General features: G+C 40.4%; 1 protein-coding gene across 3 annotated transcripts in view; it reads left to right on the top strand.

The window, feature by feature from the left end:
• The first annotated feature begins 4,494 nt into the window (after window positions 1-4,494).
• The window catches only part of CERS3 (ceramide synthase 3), a 109,660-nt gene continuing 87,891 nt past the window's right edge, over window positions 4,495-26,263 (top strand). Inside the window, exons 1-2 of one of the 3 annotated variants that reach the window (XM_055326101.1) lie at window positions 4,495-4,840; window positions 23,250-23,306. In XM_055326101.1, coding sequence (XP_055182076.1) covers window positions 23,293-23,306 — 14 coding nt within the window. In that variant the 5' untranslated portion in view covers window positions 4,495-4,840; window positions 23,250-23,292. The remainder of the gene's footprint in view (window positions 4,841-23,249; window positions 23,307-26,263) is intronic. The other 2 variants (XM_055326100.1, XM_055326102.1) reach the window with 2 other exon arrangements.

Here is a 26,263-nt window from a genome sequence, read left to right as displayed (position 1 = left end):
TATTAACCAGAAGATCTAGCTAGGATAATTCATGAAGGTGACAGTAGATTGTCAATGTAGACAAACCAGCCTGCTATTGGAAGAAGATGCCATCTAGGATTTTCAAAGTAGAGAGGAAAAGTCAATACCTGTTTTCAAAGCTTCAAAAGACAGGCCAACTCTTATTAGGGGCTAATGCACCTGGTGAGTTTAACTTGAGGTGAAGTTTGGGGGAGCACTTGTTATTTCAAAAATCCAAGGGCCTTAGGAATTATGCTAAATCTACTCTGCCTGTGCTCTATAAAGGGAACAACAAAGCTTGGATAACACCACATTTGTTTACAACATGGCTTACAGACTATTTTAAGCCTACTGTTGAGACTTACTGCTCAGAAGAGAAGATTCCTTTCAAAATGTTCCTGCGGGTTGACAATGTACCTGGTCACCCAAGAGCTCTGAGGGGAGATAGACAATAAGATTAACATTGTTTTCATGCCTGCTATCACAACAGTCATTCTGTGGCCAATGGATCAAGGAGTGATTTCAAGTCTTATTACTTAAGAAACACGTTTCATAAGGCTCTGGCTGCCACAGGTAGTGATTACTCTGCTGGATCTAAGCAAAATAAACTGAAAACCTACTGGAAAGGATTCATCATTCTACGTGGCACTAAGAACATTTGAGACTCACAGGAAGAGGTCAAAGTATCAACGCGAACAGGAGTTTGGAACAAGTTGATTCCAATTCTCATGGGTAGCTTCAAGGGATTCAAGACCTCAGTGGAGGAAATAACTAGAGATGTGGTGGAAAGAGCAGGAGAACTAGAATTAGAAGTGGAGCCTGAAGATGAGACTGAGCTGCTGCCATCTTGATCAAATTTAAATGTATGATGAATTATTTTTTTAGGGATAAGCAAAGAAAGTGGTTTCCTTAGGTGGAATCTACTCCTGGTGAAGATTCTGTGAAGACTGTTGAAATGATGACCAAGGATTTAGAATGTGAAATAAACTTAGTTGATAAAGCAATAGCAGGTTTTGAGAGGTTTGACTCCAATTTTGAAAGAAGTTCTACTGTGGGTAAAAATGCTATCAAGCAGCATCATCTGCTAGAGAAATGGCTCATGAAAGGAAGAGTCAATCAATGTGGCAAACTTCACTGTTGTCTTATTTTAAGAAATTGACACAGTCATGCCAACCTTCACAGCCACCACTCTGATAAGTCAGCAGTCATTGACATCAAGATGAGACCCTCCACCAGCAAAAAGATTAGGACTAGTTGAAAGCTCCAGTGTTGGTTAGAATATGTTTAGCAATAAAGTATTTTTAAGTTAAGGTATATACACATTTTTAAAGATATAATGCTTTGCACATTTAATATACTATACTATAGTAGAAAGATAAATTTTATATGCACTGGGAAGCCAAAAAATTCCTTGCCTAGCTTTATTGAGATGTTCACTTTATTGCAGTGGTCTGGAACACACTCTGAGGTGTGTCTGTAATCTATAATCCATTGTGGGGATTCAGGCAAATGATCTGGGGAGATTTTTATGCCAAGAAGATGTAGTCTTCACATTCCAGGCATTTGTGAAGACTTTGGCTTGTTTTGTTATATCCCATGGGAGTTTCTCCACACACCTATTTAGAGAATGCAGTTTGGTAGCATTTTGACTTAACATTTCTATGAGAAAACTTTTGTATTTGGAAAGTCTGTGAAAATGATAAGATGAAACATTATAAGAAAACACAGTTTTTGTTCATAAGCCTCCCCCCAACACTGGACTCAGTAGGCTAAGATCAATATGGCCCAAACTGTATTCATTAAGATTCTTGGAAGGGATTCTTTCCTTTGAGGTAAAAGCAGATCAATTCCATCAAACTTACATTTTCTTCTCTAGAGAGTTAGCTTAAGGCTTGCAACATAACATGCCACTTAGAATATCAGAAACTGTCCCACTCCCCTTTCCTCTGTGTCTACACCTTATGTGCCCTCTGCTTCTGGCTAGCAAAGCTCTGCACACAGTTTCTAGATCCATGCTTCCTGATGTGGCTCTGAAGCCATTTTCCTGTGTCCTGCTTCCACTATTTTATTCTTGTGAGTTCTTCAGGGGCTTTTTATAATCTTTATTTTTATTTTTAAAGATTTTGTTTATTCATGAGAGACACCAGAAGAGAGGCAGAGACATAGGCAGAGGGAGAAGCAGGCTCCCTGTGGGGAGCCTGATGTGGAACTCAATCCCAGGACCCCAGGATCATGCCCTGAGCCAAAGGCAGACGCTGAACCACTGAGCCACCCAGGCACCCAGCTCTCCAGAATCTTGACTGGCTTTGTATAGGGTTCTCACTGCTTTTCTTCCTCTCTCCTGTATTATGGATAAAATTCCTTGGGTTTTGTAATGCAGCCCTTTCTGCTTCCCACAAATCTTGTCCCCTAATATCGGGTTTAACTGCTTACCTTTAATTGTCAGAGGTGTGATGTTCACTTTTAAAAATGCAATGAACCATTGAGATTTAATAAACAACCTTTACTAATGATGATTTAAAATATACAACAGATTTAATGCCTTAACTCACTTCTAAACTTTTCTCATAAAATAAGACAGTTAAGTATTACCTAGACAAAATGACACCCACACAGGCCTCTTGCTCTATCATGCTTCCCAGGGTTCTCTTCTGTTAGCAGTGAACTGATAAAGTTATCAATCATGAGGTACAAGTGAGAAAGAGAAAAGGGAAAAGGCAGGACCTTAGCAGTCTTCGAAAGAACCGTATTTGTATTGATGTGTCTTCTGCAGAGGGGTCGTGCACAGATCCACTGGGCTTATGTGTAGGTCACAACTCACAAACCATCAGAATTCCTCACTTCCATCCCCCTGGCTATTGCACACTATTGTATCAATTGTGCAACAGGTTAATTTTTGCCTCTGTAGCTGAAGGAAGAAGGGACTACACCTTGACACTGACTCAGTGCAGCTTATGATAATGGGATTCTTTTGATTATGGAGGAGGCATTGAGCTATGTAGGTTGCAACCAGGAACCAGGTGTCTCCTGTGCTAAGGAATCTTATCAGAAAAAAGGTGACTGGTACGGCTTTATCATCAGGGAAGAAAGACACGATAGAGAAAAACAATATTACTTTTTTAAAAGATTTTATTTATTTATTCATGAGACACACACAGAGAGAGAGGCAGAGACACAGGCAGAGGGAGAAGCAGGCTTCCTGTAGGGAACCTGATGTGGGCCTCCATCCCAGGACCTTGGGATAATGACCTGAACTGAAGGCAGAACCTCAACCAGTGAGCCACCCAGGTGCCCCAAGAAAAACAATTTTAAAGAGGAAGGTAAGTTAGGTGGCAGTTGGAGAAGGATGAACCAAGAAAGGGAGTAGCACGGGGTCAGGAAGACCAGGCAATTCTACATAGTCACCTGGCAGGATGCAATGAGGCTCTGAACTACAACCTGCCTCACTTAGTGACCACTCTGCTGGGCATTCAGCCCTCCTGCCAGATGAGCTCTAAATCTTCTGAACCCCTTCAGAGCAAAAAGAAAGTCTGGGAAGAAAAAAACAGGCCAAGAAGAAAGTTGAACGAGTGTCTGGTGAATGGGCCTTTACCAATCCTTCTTTGAACTGAATTCAGTTAGTGAAACCCGAGAAGCCTTGGAGTCTGAGACTGGCCTTTCCCCTTCTCTGCCTCTGGTCAATTTTTAATTTGCTGTCATCGATTAGCTGACAGGAGAAGAAAGATACCTCTCAGCAGCTGAAGTCAACAGATGGGAAGGGCCTCGAATCAGGCCCTCAGAGTGGGCGGCGCTGCCCAAACCGCCTGGGAGGTGAGCTTTGGCTCCGAGGGGTACAAGAACCAACTTGCTGAAGCTTCCTTGCTCGTCAGGGCACCTTTAAAGAGTCCACACCCGGAGTTGTTTCATCTGCAGGCAAGAGAAAGTGAAAACGGCCCCCAAAGGTCTCCCGTCTCAAATAAACACTGTAAATGTAGGGAAACTTGCCTTTGAAGTTGGAAGTGCCTCAAGCAGACAGACGAATGACTGTTAGTATCCTGCTACTAACAGGTTTGTCTTCCATTGTCTGTAAGGACTGTTCTTTGAGGTTGACATAAATAAAAACAAAGAAAATTACCTCTGACTCTTCTAAAAGAAAAAGGTGGCCAGATTTTTATTGGGGAGGCATTATATGGTTCCCCAAAAAGTGAGTCACCCCCACCTCAGGTGCCAGGAAACAGAGAAGTCACCTTTCTGTGGACTGGTGCTCCCTAGTGGATGTGTTTTGGGGCGTATTGATGGTGCTGGTGGTGCTGGTGCTGCTGGTGGTGATTCAGTTAGCACAAATCCCCACCAACACTCACAGGCTTCTAGAACATGCCATAGCTGTCAGACCGCTCGCCTTGGGCAATAGTGTGGGCTTGTCAACAGTGTTTCAGGTTTCTCTCCACAGCATAAACCCCTTCCTTTCAGTACAAACAGTAAGACCATCTTGTTCAGTTGTTGACTAATGACCGTGTGCACCAGAACCAACAGGGATGAGGCAACTAATGCCTTTGTAATCCTGGGTCTGACTGAATTCCAGTTTTCTCCTCTCCCAAGTGGTGAAACAGGAAGCCACATCCCATCAGGAAGAACCAGAAAGTGCCATCCAGTAGCTTTGCCTCACGTCACTGATCGCCCTCAGTCAGAAATCTAGACCTGCAACTTTAGAGGGTGGGTCGCTGAAAGAATTTGAGAGCTTATGCAGAGATGAGATGTGCTGCTCTCTGACAAGAACAAGGCTGACTGGAACGCTGGAAATCTGGCTCTGACTGCTCTTCACAGGCAAGGGGCATCTATTGTGGACTGAAGTTTCTGGAAGGTAAGCACGATTTCACTGATGTTGCCATTTGAGAACTCTCAAACCATGTCGGCCCTGGCTCTCTCTCTCTCTCTCTCTCTCTCTCTCTCTCTCTCTCTCTGTGTGTGTGTGTGTGTGTGAGAGAGAGAGAGAGAGAGACAGAAACAGAGACAGAGACAGAGAGAGAGAGACGTTCAGAATGCTCATTTTTGGCCTGCTGTTCAGAAAGAGACTCAGAAAAGAGAGATTTGAAGCCCATTGCTTGATGAGTTTTACCTCAGAAGTATTCAGTCGTGGAGAGCCAATGCTGAGGTCGAACTCCTCTGACCTATAGCACTTGCTATTTGGCAAATTTACGTGGATTCATTGTAGGGATAGGAAGGATTGTTCAGCCTGCAGAATCTGATGCTGAGCACTCAGTCAGCACAGCCCGATTTATGAGGAAAGAAAAATGGAAAGGGTGACCACAAATTTCCAGGGTAGCATGGCTAAGGCCATTTCAGACCATGTCAGAATGTCTTAAATTTGGAACAAGGCAAGACTTGCTTGCCTCACAGAGCGGCAAACTTTTCTATGGTAGCTCTATTTTGAGCAAGAGAGTCTCCACACTGTATCCAGAAGACATTAGCTGATTAGCTCTACAACTACCAGCCTTAGGTAGAGAAATGTAATAAAACCTTTCTTTTCTTAGTTAGAAAAGAACACAACACTAGTTGTGTACGTGTTCAGCAAGGATGTTCTCTTAAGCAATTTTATTTCCTGAAAAGCCTTACACAGGACAAGAGAAGGAAACTTTTGGGACTCACCAGATGGTGCATATTAATTTATTCATAAATCCCTATTATTCAAGTGCCTTTTATACCATGAGTGACGGTTCTGACTAAACAGCAACTTTTTTTTTAAACAGCAACTTTTCATGCCTCTTCCCCTACCCTTTCTTTTTAAAAAAGGGGGTTTCCACTTAAAATTTTATCAGTGAATTTGCTGGATAAAGGGGCAAATTCTTTATGGGGAAAATAGGTAATATGTGCATAGTCTTCTCTTTAAAAGTATTTCTGCCTTTTCTAAAAACAATTGAGTTGGTTCACATAAGTTTGAAGATAATTCTGGGTTGGTAATAATCTACATAATTCTAGGTTAGTAATAATCTACATTTATTGAGTCCTTGCTCTGCATAAATGCATTGCCCATTTAATTCAGTGAGATAGAATTATGTTATGCAGTTTTCAGATGAGAACATTTCATTTTAGTGAAAGGTATAGTGGCATGGCAGGGAAGTGACAAGGTCCAAACTCTGTTGCCTTTCTGCACAAAGAAATATGTGATTGGAGCCTTCTATATTCCCATCCCATCCCATCAGCTCTTCAGAGTCCTTGTCACATGGAGTGGTTTCTAAACCCATGATAATATGTAAATATGCTAACTTGGTATCTTATAGCAAAAGACCAAAAGTCAGTCTATAATTTGTTTCTTTTGGGGTGAAAACATGGTGTGTGGACAGAATATTGGCTAGAAAGGCAGACAGATCTAAATTTGAATTCCTGCTTTCTGCCTACTATTTGTGTTATTCAGTAGGTCAGTGAAATTTTTCAAACCTCAGTTTCTTTATTTATAAGCTAATATAATGTCCACCACACAGGGTTATTTGTTAGAAGGAATAGAAAGACAGGGTATGCAAAATGCCTTCTGCATGACTGATAAATGGTAGGCTTTGGATAAATAGTATTCCAATAATTCCAGATAAACCTCCAATTATTTACTGATGCTTTTGGTGTGCTAGATCCTGTTCTGGGTTCAGGGGTAACATCAGTGAAGGAGGGAGACAAGACTGCCCACATGGGCAAATTTGTTTATTCTATCATAGCTGTCACTGACTTTCTTTGAAAATCAGAAACTGGAGGGTATTATGCGAGTGAAATAAGTCAATCAGAAAAAAGACAATCATCATATGGTTTTACTCATATGTGGAATATAAGAAATAGTAAAAGGGATTATAAGGGAAAGGAGGGGAACTGAGTGGGAAAAATTAGAGAGGGAGACAAACCATGAGAGACTCCTAACTCTGGGAAACAAACAAAGGGTTGCAAAAGGGGAGGTGGGTTGGGGGATGGGGTAACTAACTGGATGACGGGCACTGAGGAGGACACTTGATGGGATGAGCTCTGGGTGTTACACTATATGTTGGCAAATTGAATTTAAATTAAAAAACCCTGAAATTAAAAAAAAAAAGAAAATCAGGTTAAGATTATTGAGATCTTCCATAGTGGAGCTGATCTGGCCTTGACACAGCCTCTGAAACAGAGCAGTTAACATCCTAGGTTAGGAGTCCCCCAAAGCATAGTGAAATCAGGCAAAAAGCAAGAACATCAGATACCTCTTTTGCAAGGATCAGTTTATTGTGCTAATCATTGCAGAGTTATAGGAAAGATATGTTTCTATTCATGCCTTCACACACACACACACACACACACACACACACACACAGTTCATTTGAGTTCTCTTAGGCCCCCAAGGCATCACTGACAGGCTGTCCATGGGAGGAGGGTCTGGCTCCAAGGTCGCATAAAATAGAGTGTAGTATGGCAGCCATTCATTTACTTTGGGCTCCAGGCCATCTGTACAACAGCCCTGGGCTTTCCAAGGCCTCCCCAATGTGAATTTAGGGATGTAGTCCAAAGGCTGGACTGGAGATAATATACCTTTATAAAGGTGGATTTGGACAAAAGCGATTAACTTACTTACTGCCTAAAAGCCTATAGTCAAGTGCACAAGACGGGCTAGTTGGCATCAAGAATGGTGTTTTGGTAATCTGTCCCTAATGTTAGATCCTGATGAATTGTAGATTATAGCAGACAGATAGAGGAATATAGGAAAGCTCCCTTTGGAATCAAACGCAGGTCTCCCTTCTCTTAGAAATAACTGCCTGGGTGGCTCAGTGGTTGAGCGTCTGCCTTTGGTTCAGGTCAGGATCCCAGGATCCTGGGATTGAGTCCCGCATCAGGCTGCCTACAGGGAAGGGAGCCTGCTTCTCCCTCTGCCTATGTCTCTGCCTCTCTCTGTGTGTCTTTCATGAATAAATAAATGACATCTTAAAAAGAAAGAAAGAAACACCTGCACAGCCAGTACGCCAACTTTTTGGTCCTACATGGGCCAAGTTTGTTGTTTTATTTACTTGGAGGACTTAGAATGATTGAAGATATCTTTGAGGCAGCCCTAGACTAGACCAGACTATTGGCATTATGAAAGAAGCCTGTCTAAAGTAGCAAGGCTTATTTTCCTAAGCTCTATGCAACAGTCAATCTCATCATTTTGTGGGTCATACTATATATATTGCCTTAAGATTGCATCTTGCAGCAGATTTTTTAAAATTATGAACCAAGCTAAAAAACCTAATTAAAATAAAATAAGGCTTAGATATAAAACCTTCAAATGGCAAGTGAATGGGGGTATCAAGAATCTTTGACCTTGTACAACACTTTAACAGCCAAAATTCTCCATAGGGCTTTCTGTTATTGGTAGACAGATGTTTGATTGTAAATGGACTTCAGCAATCACTGTGTTTTTTGTTTTGTTTTAAAGATTTTATTTATTTATTCATGAGAGACAGAGAGAGAGAGAAAGAGAGAGAGAGAGAGAGAGAGAGAGGCAGAAGCAGGCTCCATGCAGGGAGCCTGATGTGGGACTTGATCCCTGGTCTTCAGGATCACTCCCTGTGTCGAAGGCAGGCGCTTAACCGCTGAGCCGCCCAGGGATTCCCAATCATTGTGTTTTTGAATCAGTTATTCCCAAATTTCATTATTATCATAACTTAAAGTCTGAGAAAGCTCAGACTTTTGGCTTGGGTGACCTTGAAACAAATTTCACCTTTCCTAAGTATGAGAATTTAAAACTTGGTGAGTTGCAAGTGTCTACATTCCCCTCAAATGTAAAAAATGTAAAGTTAAAGGGGTTTGATTCGTTTTAGTAACCACTTCTTCTTCTCCTTCTTCTTCTTCCCCTTTCCCCTTTCCCCTTCCCCTTTCCTCTTCCCCTTCCCCTTTCCTCTTCCCCTTCCCCTTCTCCTTCCCTTTCTCATTCCCCTTCTCCTTCTCCTTGTTTGTTTCCCACCTGGCCACTAGAGAGTCTATGGAGAGGGCTCATGAGTAAGTCGAACAGACCAGAGGCCTAATGCATAGTTGATGTTTGGTATATGCAGATTTCAATTCAGTGGGAAGTTTCCTCTTTATTGATCTCTGAATTTTATCTTCTGGAAAGCAAGAAATGGAGATATCTAATCAACATTTCCAAATCTGTTTAGGATTGATACACCCCCCCACCACACACACACACTTCCATGTGCAGGTGCACAGTATAAAAACAAAACCAAAAGACACGTATACTGTGTGGGTGTGCAACCAATATTTTTTTCTTCTCCTGTAATAGATGGCTCTATCTTCTTCCATCTCATAGCTGTGCCTCCTGAAACATGTGACATGTGGTCGTGAGGACTGGAGAAGGGAGAAACGAAAACAGATCTCCAGCTATTTTTTTTAATTGAGGTATAACTGATGTAGAACATGATATGAGTTTCAGGTGTACAACATAATAATTCAACACTTGTATATATTGTTAAATGACCATCAAATATATCTCTCCTTCCTCTCTTAATGGGAAAACTGTAAAAATTACAGCCAAGGCACGTACTTAGGTTCTTTGAAGAGAAAATATTACATGTAGGGACTTGAAATCATTTTTATTTATTATATCTGTGTTCTAAAAAAAAGTACTCAATGAGGGAAAATCATATGCCACAATCCATTTTTTCTCCATGGAGTTCTTATATGAAAGAACAAAGTCCATTTTTAAAAAAAATTTGATTCCTTTGCCAGACATATTTTAGTGGATAGTCAAGAAATAGTTGTTGATTAGATTGATCTTGACACAGATTGAACAATAAAACAATCATTGTGAGATACAAGCAAATATTGAGAGCATTTTTTCAATAACAAAGGTCACTTAACATCACTTAATAACTAAATTGGTTTCAATTTCTTCCCCTTAAATTTTGTTTTCTTGTTTGACATCCAATTAAAACTTGAAAAACATAAAATCTGCTGATGCTGAACAAATCTCAAATTGTGCAGATTAGCAATTTTCTTTTGCAATGTTCGTGTCACGGACACATTATCATATTCCACTTTGGGTCAGAGTTACAGGGTTTTATCTTGAGCTCCTCCTGTTCCACTAGCCATGACTGGCTTTCCCTAACTTGTTATAAATGGAGATCTGCTTTGTGTGGAGGTCTATCACCAAATGTGTAAGAGTAAAACTTCAGAGCAATTTTAGATGATGATTATAAAATAATATATGAGCTGGATTTTCCCAAGTAATTGTTTCACAGATGAAACACTACTATCCACTATTATAGTGGATTTCAAACTTTTTTTTTTTTGGACCATCACTGATGGTAAGAAATACTTTTTTAGACCTCAACTTAGAAACACACTCACAGAGTAACTGAAATAAACATTTCATAAAACAATCCTTGGTACATAGCAATGTTTTCTATTCCATTCCACTTCACTCAAAAGTTTCTGGTCATAGCTACTAATAAATTTTGTGACCTCCTGGTTGTGGTTCTCAATACTGACTGAATATAAGAATCAACTAGCATTTAAAAAAAATGCTAAAGCCAAACTCATAGTTGACCAATGAAATGGACTGGAGATTCTAGAAATGAGCCTCTACATATCTGGACCTTTGATTTGTGATAACACTGATACTCTATATAAGGGAAGGTCCTTTGAATATACAGATGGGAAAATAAGCTGAATCTTGATTCTAACCTCAAAATTTATACACCTTGGGGTGCCTGGGTGACTCAGTTGGTTAAGTATCTGACTCATGGCTTTGACTCAGGTCATGATGTTGGAATGGTGAGGCTCAGTGCTCAGCGGGGAGTCTGCTTGAGATTTTCTACCTTTCCCTCCCCCCCCCCTCCGCCCCTCTCCCTGCTCATGTGCAGGTACTCTCTATATATATAAAATAAATAAATAAAGTCTTTAAAAAATTTATACACATCTGAATGTTAAAGTAAGTGTGGTAGACAAAACTGGCAGATAAAATGATAATTTCTAGATCTGCATTGTTCACTATGGCACCTGCTAGCTTCTTGTTGCTACTGAGTCCTTGAAATGTGGCTGATCCAATAGAGATAGGTTCTAAGTGCAAAATGCACAACAGATTTCAAAACCTTACTATAGAGAAAAATAAAAATGTCTCATTAATAATTTTTATGTTGATTATATGTTGAAATGATAATATTTTAGTTATATATGTTGGGTCAAATAAAATACATTATTAAAATTAATTTCACTTTTTTTACTGTTTAAAATGCAACTACAAGAAAACTTTAAGTTACATATTTGGCTCTCACTGTTTTTCTATTGGACAAGACTATTCTAGATAACAAAATAGGATATATTAATAACTTTGGGGTAGGCAGTGATTTTTTTTGGCAGTGATTTTTTTAAAGAAGATATAGAGAGTACTAATATAATGGAAAAGATCTATAAATTGGACCATATTAAAACTAATAACTTCCTTTCATCAAAGTTTACCATTAAAAGAGTAAAAGACAAACTGCAAAAGATATTCCCATGCATATAAACAACAAGGAGTCATATCCAGAATAAAGAAAAGAAGTCCATTAGAAAAGATAGACCAACACAATAGAAAACTGGGCAAAAATCTGAACAGGTACTTCACAAAAGAGCATATTCAAATGGCCAAGAAACATGAAATGTGCTCAACCTTATTGGCCTTATTGGGAATGCATGTTAAAACTACAGTAAAGTACTGCTACACATCCAGCAAAGAGGCTAAAATTTAAAAGATCGACAGCAGATTTGTCGATGAGCATGTTCAGCTGGAACTCTCATACACAGATGTGGGAGTATATATTGGCACAACAGCCCTAGAAAACTGGTCAACAGATCTATTAAATGAGAGCATATGTATACCTGTGGTCTACTATTTCCACTGTCCTACAGAAATAAATACATATGTTTACCAAAGACATGCTCGAGAATATTCACAGAGAGGAGCCTTATTTGTTATAGCTGTCAATTAAAAAAAAAAAAAAAACCTCAAATTTCCCCCAACAGGAAAATGAAAAAATAGATTGTGGTAAAGTCATACCGTGGAATACTAAACACCAGTGAAAATAAGTCAGCTGCTGTACACACATCAACCTAGATGTGTCTCAGTCATGAATGTTGAGAGAAAGAATCTAGATACAAAAGAATGTAGTCAGTGTGATCCCGTTCATATGAAGCTCAAGGAGAGGCAACATTAATCTGTGGTGTTCGAGGTTAGGCTAGGATAGTTGGAGAAAATGGGGTAGTAACTGGGCAGAGACACAAATGGAGTATCAGGGGTGCTGATAATATCGTGTTTCTTGGTCTGGATGCTGGTTATAACCCAGGTGTGTTTACTTTTGTGATTTGTTACTTTATCATGTGCATCCTTAAGCTTTATTAAATATGTTTGTTAAGCAACAATAACAATACAGATGCCAGGATAGCGCCTTCAGAGATCCTGATTTATGCGATTTGAAATAAGGAGAGAATGACTTAAAAATATTTTCCAGGTAATCCTCCCTAAAGAGCCAGTGTTGAGAACCAGGACACTAATGAGTGAGTCACAACTGGTTCTTTCCAAAACCCTGTGCTGATATAACTGTAATCACTATACTAGGCAGTGCTAGGCTCTTATTGTCTTAAGTTGCACTGACTTTGAAGGCATAATTCACATTGATAAATCTTAGAGACATAAGGAATCACAAAGTTAATGCCTTAGAAGGCCGGTAGGTAACTGAAATGAGCATAGGGCCAGATGATAAAGCTTGTGCCTCACTTAAGGCCTGCAGGTCCTGTGACAATTGCCAGGTCTTCTGATTTTATTGTTTTGTTTTGTTTTTCAAATGAGGCTGTGAATCCGGATTTTTATGTGAAAATTCCTAGAGTTTAGATTCAACTCAACTTATTTTAAAGCACCATGCAGGGCAAAAGAAACTGACGGGTACTCCCAGGTCAGCCTCCACCAAGTTCTGCCACCGATTTGTAAATCCAAGTTAGGGTTTTAGAACCAGAAGGAAACTTATGGGCATAAACTGTGTAGTCGATTGATTATGTTTCCCTTTTCTGCTTCTGCAGGGATGTTGTGAAAGTAAAGGCAAAACTTTTATACACACACACACACACACACACACACACATATGTATATATAGTTCTCGAATCCCTTCACAGAAAGCTTTCATATATACTCAAGGTAATTACTGCTATTTACATTTTATTTTATTTTACCTCTACTGTGTTTTCTTAACTGTGATCTTGGAAAACTATGTCTGTGACCCAGAGCTTTCTTACTATATGGTATCGTTTTGTGTGTCCCGGGGGGAGAGGTGTTTTGGGCAAGGCAAGTATCATGTTATTCTCTATGATATACTGTAGATCCATCCTCTTTTCTTCTTGAGAGATGTTGAGTGAAAGTTTCCTTCGACAGCACCAGGTGGCAAAGAGCTCCACTAGCTTAGATGGTATTTGCCATTTGCCATGTCTGTGCTCTGGCCTGGCCCCCTCCTTACCCTCCCCTTCCCATTTCCCCAAGCCTCCTTTCCAGTCTGAAGGAAGAGAGTTGGCTCTGTTTGTCCTGCAGGTTTCCAGCTTTCAGTCTCCCCACTGTGGGAGAAGGGCTTTCAAAAACACATTTCTTCAAAGTCATCAAAGGTGACAATTGAGAATGATTATCTGTATGAAGAAGAGTTATTCATAGTGCATGTTCACGAATATTGATGAAAGGCAAAGTCAAGTACCAGTACCCTCAGCGCCTAACTTTGGGTCTGGCTCCATGTTACCTGGAGCAAGTCACTTGATCCCTCTAAACTTCTCTTTGCATCTGTAAATTTGGGGGGTGTGAATAATTATCATTGTGGTGAGGATACAATGAGCAAATGCTGGTGAAAGAATTACATGGTGATATGCAGGAGAGTTATGAGTTGTAATTGTGAGCGTCTCCTTGAACTTCTGTAATGGTCTGTGAAGAGACAGTGCTATCACTCCCAGTTTACAGCTGCGAAAGCAGATAGCACAGCTGCTGGGCATCTGATTCACGTTCCTCATACTTCACCTGCACCAACAGTCCTTGCTGGCATGGGGCCTTCACCCCACCTCCCACCTAACCAATTCCTAACGGATCAGTAGAGAAGGCAAAAGGGGTTCAGGACAAAGGCACGCCCCCATCTCATGCCCTCCTTGGGCCTATACTTTTCTATACCTTCTTATCAAAATTTTGCTAAACACTAACCCCATTGATCACAAATATATTTCCCCTGCCTGCTTTCTAGTGAGGTGAGAGTAAATAGTGAAGCAGTATTGCCTGCTGGTGGGGGGATGGGGAAGCAGGGGGAAGCCAGAGTGAATAAACTACTTTCTGCTAACAAGGAAGGTGCTTTCTCTGGGGAGGAGTGTGGTTCAGCTGGACAGTCAGAAGTTACATGAGGATTTCTGTCTGGGTCATGCTACCAGCTCCTCTGGTGGCTGCTCAGCCTGCCTGCATGGATCTTTGGTTTCCAGAATTCCTGGGACCTCTAGAGTTGCAGACCTACCCTGAGGCCCTGTGGACAGGCCTGCCCCTAACATTGGAGGGGCCCAGGGCAAGAGTAATGTGGAGTTGTCCAGCCCTCAGCCTGGCCCTCTTTTTGTCCTGCTTAGCTAAAAGCCCAGTGCACATGTGTGCAGACAACCCTGTGTGTGTGTCCAAGTGGGAGTCTCTTCGTCTCCTCCCCAACAGTCTCCTTTTGGCCATCCTTGGGCCTAGTTGTGTAATGTGCTGTCACTTTTCAGAGGACAGACCTGAGGAAGGGCCCATGCAGACCTTGGAATTGGACTTAGAGGTGTTTAGGCAGGGAATTATCAGGTCCTACTTACCCCTAGCAAGTCTAGGAAGGGGGTATGGTGTGTGGGTGGGCATATGGCCTTGGGTCTATGGACTCCTCACCCAGTGGGAAAGATCTATGACCAGAGGAAGTCCGGAGTGGGATCTTTTCAAACAAAGCCAGAGTGTAAAGGTGGAGCTGCTCCTGGGCCAGAAGCTCAGCGTCCTCTGTACATAGTTAGTACTCGATGATATCACTGATTGATGCATGACAGAGTGACAGAGGCTGAGCAATTTCAGAATTGCTGTGGAATATGTAAATGTGACTCCTCTTCTGCTACCACACCCTGTAAACATCCACCTGACAGCATGGCAAAGGTTGAAATTGCTCAGATTTCCTAAGGTGGCAGCTGAGTAACATTCCCAACCTCGTAGACAAGCAGGAAGAAAAAATTACTGATAAACAGCTTTACTTGGCAGGGAAGAGAAGCCTCAAGGGCTCTCCTTCTCCTTGAACAAAAGGACTTCACTGAGGCTCCGCTAGAGATCACTTGGTATATTTTAAGAGATTGAACACAAATTTAGAGCAGTCTATTTTATGTATGTTTCAGACAGTACTTGGACCTGGGATATTTGCTATTGAATATCATGGGATCCTTCTGTTCACTTTCTTTCAGGGCATTCCTTTCTTTCACAATGACCTTCAGATGTCCATATTTAAATTTCACTAAACAAATGACACAGAGGAGGAACTCTGAATCCCTTCATATGGCACATGGAGTCAGCAACCTGCCTTGTGGGTCATGTCTATTCCAATCCTACCTCTATTCTTCTCTGGGTTCACATGTGGGCCAAATTCAGACTCGCCATTCCCAGTAGCACTTTGGCCAACTATATTCCTTGACAAAAACAAATTTTGAGGAAATAGCCAATAAATCTTAGCTTAAAGAAAAAGAACTTAAAAAAAAGGAGACTTAGGAAACTGGAAATGCCAAATCAAGATCAATAGAGAAGGAGCCAGACGATCACACTGGCCCATGTTCAACTTCTGTCCTCCAGAGAAAAAGGAGTTGGCCCTGTGCTATGTGTGGCTTTGACGTAAGAAACTCTACATATGTTAGCGGTGTCTATGGGTCTACATATGTTATGGTGTCTATGTCTACGGTGTTTTCTCTTATTCATAGCATTGATTTGTATAAATAGAAATCAGAGACTGAAATGAAAATTTTTTTAAGATTTTATTTATTTTTTCATGAGAGACACAGAGAGAAAGGTAGAGACACAGGCAGAGGGAGAAGCAGGCTCCTCACGGGAAGCCAGACACAGGACTTGATCCTGGAACTCAGGGATCATGCCCTGAGCCAAAGGCAGACATTCAACCACTGAGCCACTCAGGGGTCCCCCAGAATGAAATTTTTATAAAAATATATTGGAGAGAAAGTTAAGGATATCCTCTTGAAAAGAATATTTGTTTGAAAAGTCTAGAAACCCAGGGATTTTTTAAAAAAGATTTTATTTATTTATCTGAAAGAGAGAGGACAAGTTGAGCAAGGAGCAGAGGGAGAGGGAGAAGCCGACTTTTCACTGACCACAGAGCCTGACATAGGGCTTGATCTGAGGACCCTGTGACCCAAGCCAAAGTCAGACACTTAACCAACTGAGCCACCTGGGTGCCCTGAATTTTTTTTTTCTGAAATTTTTATTTTTTAAATAATATGTTATATTTTCATACAATATATCCAGGATATTTCTCCTTCCAGACACTTTTGCAGGCAAAATAGCTCTCAGTTTGAAGCCATAGGTTTAATCATTAATCAAAGCCAGAAGAATGAATAAATGACCTATTTTCCCTATGTACTAGATCTTGCAGATGCCCTGAATAAGTCTCTGTCTCTCTTGATCTCTGTCTCTGTCTCTCCCCCATCTACTTAAAATCTGAGTGTTAGACATATGTATTTTTCTTTAAGGGGCCTCTTGCAGTAGCTAGAGACTGGATAGGAATGACTTGTTCTGCTCAGTTTGGAGATCTTATGAATTATTTTTTTTATGATGAATAAATAACAAGGGCTGGTGGCCATTGACAGACAAAGCAGCTGTCCTGGCCAAGGAAGGAAGATGACCCATCCTTGTTTACTCAAGGGAGCAGAAACTGATTCTTCCAGCAGGTGCCAATCTCCCAGCCCTATACCAGCAGTTCTTGGCCATACGGAAATCTTGCCTTTTATTGTTCTAACTTTTTTTGTGATTTCAGAGTTAAGAAGAAAACTATTGAGAACATGCAATCAAGATTTTCTTTCCTGCACTCCTTCCCCATTTTCTTGCCCTCTACTGTATGTTCCCCACCCACTGCACCTCACCCTCATCTGAAGATTACTAGAATCTTTGTCATCTTGTTCTTTTCCAAAGAGTGCTTCATTCTGTGGGGGCAGCAGGCAGTGTGACAGGAAACCCTGCCTTTAAACATTACATAAGTGTACATTTTTAAAACATTAAAATTGGGGGCTTGCTTCATCAGTGTGCCTTGGTAACCCCAGACCTTCCCTGAAAGTAACTCAGCATCCTCCTCCTTCTCCTGTGAGAAGGATGTACACAATTCCTACTTGATCAAGATGTGGCCCCACACCCTTCTGTAAACTGTACTGTCTTTCATAAAATGATTCCTTTGGTGACACTGCCCACATCAGGTTCCAGTGATGTAAGAAATCCTGCTGTCACTGAGGAAATGAGTTACCCCACCAAGTGTCACTCATGCTTCAGCAAAGCTACTGCCTTACTGACACTCAGTCCAGGCAACCTTCATACTGACGAGGGTATTAGAGGAAATCAGTGAATGAGGGCTGAGTGATGGGCCACCTGCAAGTGCATAGTGCCATTGATGAGGAAATGTAAATAGTGACCATCCTAACACCTACAGCACTTACTATATGCCGCAAGTTACACGGTGATTTAGACACATGACTTTGTTTAATGCCGACCTAGTCTGTACGGAAATAACAAATATACATATTTTACAGATGAGGAATTTAAAGCTTAGAATAAGTCACATACTCACCTAGCTCAGGTAGCTGGAAAGGGGTGAAGATGGGGATTCAGAGTCCCAAACCCCTCTTCCTTGATAAACCTATAGGCCTTGGATTACCATATGTCCTGTCCTAGAAATTCTACCCCAGGGTGTCATGGGGGGTGGTCTGGGTATCACCTCAGGTAAGTCTGATAATCTGAAAGGTCTGAACTAGATGACACTGTGTGGTATAGCCTCTCTACCTTCCCTAGGTTTTCTGTTTAGGTTAGCCCAGGGTGTACCCATTATGAAGGCTTCCCTTACTGAAAGAAGGATATGAAATCAGTTACCTTTACCAGCAGCGAGAAGTGTGGAGATGGTGGAGAGAGTGTACCTGGAAGGGGACAGGGGTGTCTGTCCCATTACTCTCCCTTGGGGAGTCTTTTTAAACTTAGCATTTAATCTTAACTGTTTAAACCAGCCTGACATCAGCTTCTTGCCCAGACCCAGTAAGGTGAAGATGATAAGATAATGTGACTCTGTAACATAGATCCAGCACTTTACTCTGTTCAGATATTTATACATACCAAATCACTCTTAATCTGTAATAGGTCCTTGTGGAAGGTAGAAGTAGCACTATAGAGCAAGTGAGCTAGCCAAGAATTCAGAGAGTTGCCCAAGTTCACTTTGGTTTTGTTTTGTTTTGTTTTTAAGATTTATTTATTTAGGGATGCCTGGGTGGCTCAGTGATTGAGTGTCAGCCTTTGGCAGGGCATGATCCTGGGGTCCCATGATGGAGTCCCACATCAGGTTCCCTACATGGAGCCTGCTTCTCCCTCTGCCTGTGTCTCTGCCTCTCTCTGTGTGTGTCTCATGAATAGATAAATAAAATCTTTTTAAAAAGATTTATTTATTTTTTATTTTAGAGAAAAAGAGGCAAAGGGAAGGGAACGGGGTAGGAGGGGTAGAGGGAGAGGGAGAAAGAGAATCCTAAGTAGACTCCTTGCTGAACACAGAGCCCGGAACCCAGTGTGGGGATCTATCTCACGACCCTGAGATCACGACCTGGGTAGAAATCAAGAGTCAGACACTCAACTAACTGAGCTACCCAGGCCCCCCTCCCAAATTCACTTAGTTTTAAGAGGCAGGGTTGGAGCTCAGACCTGGGCTTTCTGACTCTACATTCATAGTTCTTTCTCAAGGTTTTCGGCTGTTTGAGGTGGTGTGTGAAACACTGCACTGTTTCTTGTTTTGTTTTGTTTTTTATTTTACTCATTAATTACAGACAGTGTGTGGTGGTCTTGCTGACTCTTCCTACCTGGGACTAGTGGGAAAGCTCCTGCAGAACTCTTCAGTGGTGCTCAGGAGGGCTTTGCAGACTCTAAGGCCAATCCTCTCGTCTCTCAGATGGGAAGATTAAGACAGAATCAGGGCCTTTCCCCAGGCTTTTCTGTGAGTGAGTCACTGTCAGCAAGGTTCCCAGCCCCCTTGCTCTTGTCTACATCACTCACTTGTGCCTGAGACTAATGACAGGGTAATTTGTGGAGCAACATGTGTGACTCACCAGGCTAGGGAGGGGAGCTATGAGGAAGGACTTGGTGGAGGGGAGCAGAATATTTAATAGGAATTAGGAAGAAGATGCTGACATGATGCTAATTGGGTTAAAATTTCTTTACATTGCAACAGCATTGCCTAGTCACCCTGCTATTAATTTACATTGTAGACTTCTAAATTTAACTAAAAAACAAAACAAAACAAAAAGGGGGGAGGAATTTTGCCTTTGAAGGCAGAATTATGAACAGTTGATCCTATGTCACTTTCTCATAGATTCCCTCCTAATCTGCTTGGATCCATTCCCTTTGGACTCTAGGATCTACATTCTTCTAAGGCTTATCTGTTCTGGAATTTTGCTTCACATCCTGCCAATTTCATACCTGTTTTTCTGTAAGTCTCTATCCATGTTACCAGTCTAAGTAAACTTCCTTGGCCACTTACTGCTTTCCTGGCCTTGATCTGGGCTTTAGCAATCTCTGCCAATTAGTGACTGGGCCAAAGATCAAGCAGAGATGTGATAAAGGTGAAGGAGTATCTGGAAGAATGACATTTTGGTGAATGCGGCCTCCTTAAACTGCATTTTCTGTCATATGTTTATTATCTTCAGAATCTAAAGTCAGTTCAACTCTATTCTTTATTTGTTTTTTAGAGGGGGGAGGGGCAGAAAGAGGGAAAGAAAGAATCTCAAGCAGGCTCCATTGCCTCACTGAATGTGGCTCCTGACGTGGGGCTCGATCTCATGATCTCATGATCAGACACTCAACTGACTGAACCACCCAGGTGTCCCTGAAGTCAGTTTATAGATAGATCTCAAGATCTTGTCTTTATACTGACTAGGAAGCACACTTTATTTCCTCTGAAATTATTAGAGTACAGAAGATTCTGGTATTTAGGTTTTGCATGAATAAGAAGAACACTGAGAGAAGTTTTACATAGATAACAAACTTGCTTTACTTCAAATCAGCTATTAGCTTTTGTATATGAAAAATTTACATGAAAAAATTATTCTCTCAAAATGTTAATGCAAAATAAATCACCTTAGTAACACTTTTTAGTAAGGGGCAATTGTGTGTATTGGGAAAACACTGACTTTCCTGGATTTGCTTGGACAAGGCACCTGTATTTCCCTGGGACTCAGTTTCTTAATCTCTATAGGGCTGGATTGTATGATTGCATGATTTTTAGAACAAAATGTACCTTTGTTGACTTGAGTCATTAATAAGAAATCAATTATAAGTTTTCCTAATATTGGGTCAACAGTAACAATAATTTAAAACTTTTCAACCCCAAGATTTTTATCATTTTTTCATGTTTCCTTCAAGTTTGCCTTTATACACATACACTATACACTTAGATGTATATGTATAAAGCACTATAATAATGAGATCATATTCCATCATAATATTAAAGATATAATTTTGAATTTTGTTTTTTTACATGACTAAACACTTCCCATGTTGGCAAATAAAATTTTCAGTAGTAGCTGAATGTTATTGCATAGAGTTAACATTTCAAAATGTACTTACACATTCCAGATTTTTAAAAAATATATTATTATAAACACTGAAGTGTTATATTTTAACTATAGCCTAAATACATGTTTTGTCCAGTTTCACATATATTCCAAGGTAGACTTGAACATTTTAGTGATTGCTAAACTGTATTACCCTAAGAGGTGGTATAATTGATGCTGTTTTTAAAATGTATTAGTTTTAACTATATCACAGCACTGTATTATTTTAAAATAACTTCTTTTCATTTAACAAGTGTCAGTTATAGAATTTTAGGACCTCAAAGTTCATTTATCCCCTCTCTTTAGAGGGGAAAATGGTATTTAAGAGCTTGACTCCAATTGATTATTTAATAGGCATGTGATAAAGTGATCTACAATTATTTACGAACTTCATCATTTTAACAACCCTATCAGTAAGGTGCAGTTATCACCTCTGTTTTGTAGATAGAGAAACTGACATTAAGTTAGTTGTCTGAGGGCACATAGCTACTGAAGCCAGAACGAGGCCTTAAACCCAGGCAGTCTGGCTCCAAAATCCATATCCATGTGCTTGACCACTGTGCTGTATACTGACTCCCTTAGTATCTATTGAGGGCTTACTGTTTGTACACTTACTGTATGCCAATGTAGGGATGCTGTTGTGAGTAGAACAGGTGTCATGCCTACTCTCCTCCATCTTGAAGTCTGAGGAAGGAGCCAGACTTCAATCAAATCAACATACAAACATATAATTACAGATTTAATACAGGTTATGAAGGAAAAGACCATGGAGCGATGGCCGTACTTGGTTTAGATTTGGAGCAGTGGGGAGCAGGGGTCATGGAGCATCTTGATGGAGATCTTAGGGAGGTTTAAGGTGAAGCTTGAAGGATAAGGAGGAGAGAGTTGGGTGAAGATGGGTAAAGGGTAAAAGGCAGGAAGAATAGTCAATGCACATGCCTGAAGGCAGGAAAGAACTTTGCCTTTTGTTCTCAAGAGTCAGAAAGCAGATCTGAACTGTGGGATCTTGAAGAGAAGGGGAAGGGAGGGACACGCCTGGAAAACCAGACAGGGGCCCAATGGCCTGGGGGCATGTTACAAGCTTCTCTTGTACAGGAGTGTGCAAACACTGGGGAGGGCAGTGAGGAGGTCCTAAAATTTAGGAGGTCCTAAAATTCTCCTCCAAAGGAGACTGGGGCTGCTTGGGATTGCAGGCATCTGGCAGAGCCAACTCCAAGTGGGGTTTCTTCTGCCCACAACAGCAAATAGCAACTTGTGATTTTATAGGAATTAAACTTCTTTGGCTCAGTATTTAAGTTAGAAAGGGGCTATTTAAGTTAAGAACCTAGATCAAGGGATCTTGTGAAATTTTATTACAGAGCCAAGAGAAACATGGCCTGAAGAGAATAGCACTAGGGGATAGCCCTGGCTTCAAAGAGAACTTGACCCCATCCAGATGCCAAGTGCCTAGCTGGCATTTTTAGGGGCTTATTCATTTTTCTGGGAAAAAATACCCCAACTATGTTTACTAACAGAGAGGAATTATTGCCCTAGTAGAAAGTGATAACTGGCTCATGGGGACATTAATCAAAGGTTTAGAATGGAGATAGGAGTAAAGAGGTAGAAGCACATCTTCCTGAAATCTCATCATCATTTAATTCTACAAGCAAACTACAGACAGTATTAGAAAGGAAAAATGAGAAGACTCTCCCTTCTAATTTGAACTTCAGAAAATTTTTTTACTGGTTCCAAATAACTTTTTCTTTCATTAATTAGTATTAGATTAAGTACATAAGGTTGAACTTTTCCATCAAGGCAATCTGGGCGCAGTCAAGATTGGAGAAATGAAGAATTTGCCAGTAGGAGTAACTCTATGGAATATAGGGATCACTGTTATAGGAAACTGTATAACTTGTGGGGCTGAGCTAGAGCATGCAAAGAAATGCACTAGAGTTGGGAAGTAAAACCGTTTCATCCTGCAATGTCCCTCCACCCTGCTCTACTGACAGAGAAAGCTCCAGGGCCAGGTGGCAAAGGGAAAATAAGAAAGGGACCAGGACATTTAACAAAGCAGGCAAAAAGAATGAATTTGGGAATTGAGGCAATAAATTGATGATTGTCACAGGCTCCATACAAGAAGCCCTGAAGGCAAAGCAAATACTTGGGATGCTCCCCAACAGGCAGAATATTAATGGAAATACAGGCCCCCAAATTACTTATTATGGAAGAAGTCCTCTGATTTCTTTATTATTGAATTGCAGGAGCTCTTTATATATTCTAGACACAAGTGCTTCCTATTGCAAATATTGCAAATATTTTCTCCCAGTCTGTAGGCTTCCATTGTATTCTCTAAATGGTAATTTGATGAGCAGATGTCTCCAGATTTTAAAATACCTGGAAACAATACAACACAGTACAGCAATATAGTTCTTATTTAATTCTCCTTTATATTTTCCCCTGTATATTAGATTTATGGTCTAAGCTGTTAAGACACAAAGGATTCAAAATTCAATGACTTACAGAAGGTAAGAGTTTATTTCTCTTATATGTAATTGTCCAGATATGTGGTAGGCCAGGAAGATGGGCTAATTGGCCTCTTCCTATCCTGTCATCCTTCATTTATTAGAAAGGAAGAAAGAGAGAAACCAGAACACACAGCTTGGTACCTAAGGAGACTACTCAAATCAATACCACTGCTGTGTCCTTAACCCAGAAGTAGTTACGTGTGGCCACATCTAGCCACACGGGATGTTGGGAAATGTTGTCTCACATGGCAGGGCAGCCACATACCCAAGTAAAACCTGGGGGTGGGAATGTAGGAGGACTATAAATAAAAGGCAGAATGATTGGATACTCAGGACATCCTGATACCCCTCAATGACATCTTTGAGGTAATACCTTGGTTTTGTTTGCAAATATTCTGAATTTTTCTTTTTAAATCTATGAGTCTATTTTGAATTTCTTCAAGACTTTAAACATATATAATGGTAAAATTTAAAATCAGAGAATTACTTACTATCTTGTTGTAAGTTAACTACTTCTCTACACAAAGTATATGGTTTGTTTGTTTGTTTGTTTCTCTTACTATAAGCCCAGGCCTTTATAGGCTTTTAATGCACTAACTCAATCATAATAAATATCCCTCAGAGGTAAGTTATTCTATCATTTGCATTGTCTTACCTATTTGAAATGACACAATTTAAAATGCTTTTAAAACTGGAATTTACAGTTGGCTCAGTCCTTATGCTCTTGACAGGAAGCAAGTAGCTGCTAATGTTTTCCTTTGTGTTTTATCTTGAAGGCATAACCAGTTTTTTGGGCTGAGTTGATAAAGTTCATTCCAAAGAAAACACAAACAGATTAAATGTAGATAAGCATGTTTACTTGATTCCTCGCACCAAAATTTAAAAATTGTTTTGCAATTAATAAAAATGAGATTGTTTGTAGATAATTAAATTAGATATCATTTTTCTCTAAAGCATCACTCCTGGATTGTTCAAAAGTCCATTCCAGTCTCAGTAACCCTTCTGTTGAATTCACCAAATACTTATCTAGTGTTTACTGTGTGGCAAGCCTAGGGTATACATAGTGAACAAGCCAGACAAGGTCCTTGCTCTTCTAGACCTGCCTTTCTGTCACCAGAGAACCCTGGTCCCATAATAATCTAGCTGGTAACCCAGTCTCCAAAGTTCTCACCAATTCTCACTTCCTCCAGCCATAATAATACTCTGAGATAGTGAACATTGATTCTAATACATCTTTATTTCACTTTACCATTCAGAAATACACCTTTACTTCAATTACAGTTGTCTACCTAATTTCCCATTTCTTGTCATTGGCCTTTTTCTGAGAGATGTGTTCTGTTCTGTAGAGATACTCTCTTGTCACTCTAAGAGATATGTTCTGTAGAGTTATATTCTAAGGCATTGTGTTTATTTACAGTGGATATTGCATGGATAATTACCAGGATTTCATAATTTGCCCTAAACTTCAGCCTGACTCAGAGTTCTTATCTCAGCAAGGTTCAAGTGCCACATTTTTAAATGCTTTGCAAAAATGTTGCTTCAAATAGTGATAAACTTATGGCCCAGATGGTTTTATTTCTTCATTCCTAAGGTCAAATTTAATGGTGTTCATCTGAGAAAGTGGCTCAACAGGCTTCCTTCGCCCTGTTGGGTTCTGAATCCATGAGGTCAGAAAATAATGAGTCATAAAAGCCTACATTAGTGAGATTATCTTCCTGCAAATTACTGGCAGCTGGAGTCAAAAATAGGGTTTAAGACTTCCACAGTATTGGCAGGTGAGAAAACACAGCTGGGCTATGGTGCCACCTCCAATACTGATTCTTCTACAAAATATAAAGAAATAACTGCAGGTATTTTTCTTGCACATATTTCTTACTTTAAAAAAGAGCTTCAGATATTTTTAATGTAAATAGTACAGTTCCTTCAGATATTTTTTATATAAATAGGAGTTACAGTACTTAGAGAATGGACATAGGATAGGAAAAGGGGATTTTGAGTAGGTGATAGGAAAAAAAATAGCACGGAGAGTGTCAGGGAGTAAATAAATACCTTTGCTTAAAAAGCATACCAAGCAGAGATGGAAGAGTCATCTACAGAGCTGGCAATAGTTCAATTGCCAGAAAGGTCTAGAGTTGAGCTAAATGAATCAAGATGAGAAGTGAGCTGCAAATTGATTGTGGGAGTCAGTGGGCTTCTCTGACTGTCCAAGAAGTGAATGGGCCATGGGGAAGGGCCCTTGAATGACAGATTCATTATTCCAAATACTCAGGACTATTCTTAGAGCAGTCACCTGTGGGCTTTGAAAAATGCAGGTACTCCCTGTGTCAGTATTTTCTAATTCTCTTTCCACCTAGCAATTATTGAAATATTGCAATACTTAGTTCACATGGCATAAAGATATTGCCCCACTCACTGTGTAGGTAATATGTTTTCTCATCCAGCAAGCAGCTTTTTAAGGCTGTGTCAGGAAAGTGAGTAGCTTCTTTTACGTTGAACCAAAAAATAACTTAAGTGGTGACTATTAATAATGTCACTGTCAGATTTGAAACCTAGGCAAAAATGGGGTGGGAAAAGAAGAGAGGAAAAGAGATACATGAGTGCCCATCATCAGCAAGATGAGATCAGAAGGAGGAACTGACACATACCCCCAGTTCCTGCTTCTCCATTTAAGCCCTTTTGGTTAGAGGCAACAGAATCCACCTCTTACTATCTTAAACAAAGGACTTCATTGGAAGAAACTCTTAGCCCTGAAGGAAGGCTGATGGACCAGACTTGGACCAGTGGAAGCCAAGAAACCAGGACAATCAGGAAGGCCAAAAAAAGCTGAGAGATAACAACTATCTTTTCAGCAGCAGCCTAGGCAGGATCCCGTCTGCTGCTTCTGGATATCACTGTCTGCTCCAGACTCAAAGTCCTGAGGGAAGTATCCAACTGGCCAAGCCTAAGCCATCCCAACT

Source organism: Nyctereutes procyonoides, unplaced genomic scaffold (assembly GCF_905146905.1).
Source record: "Nyctereutes procyonoides isolate TBG_1078 unplaced genomic scaffold, NYPRO_anot_genome, whole genome shotgun sequence".
Taxonomy (NCBI): domain Eukaryota; kingdom Metazoa; phylum Chordata; class Mammalia; order Carnivora; family Canidae; genus Nyctereutes; species Nyctereutes procyonoides.
The sequence above is the reverse complement of the archived record's forward strand: the minus strand, read 5'-3'. Positions and strand labels throughout refer to the sequence as shown.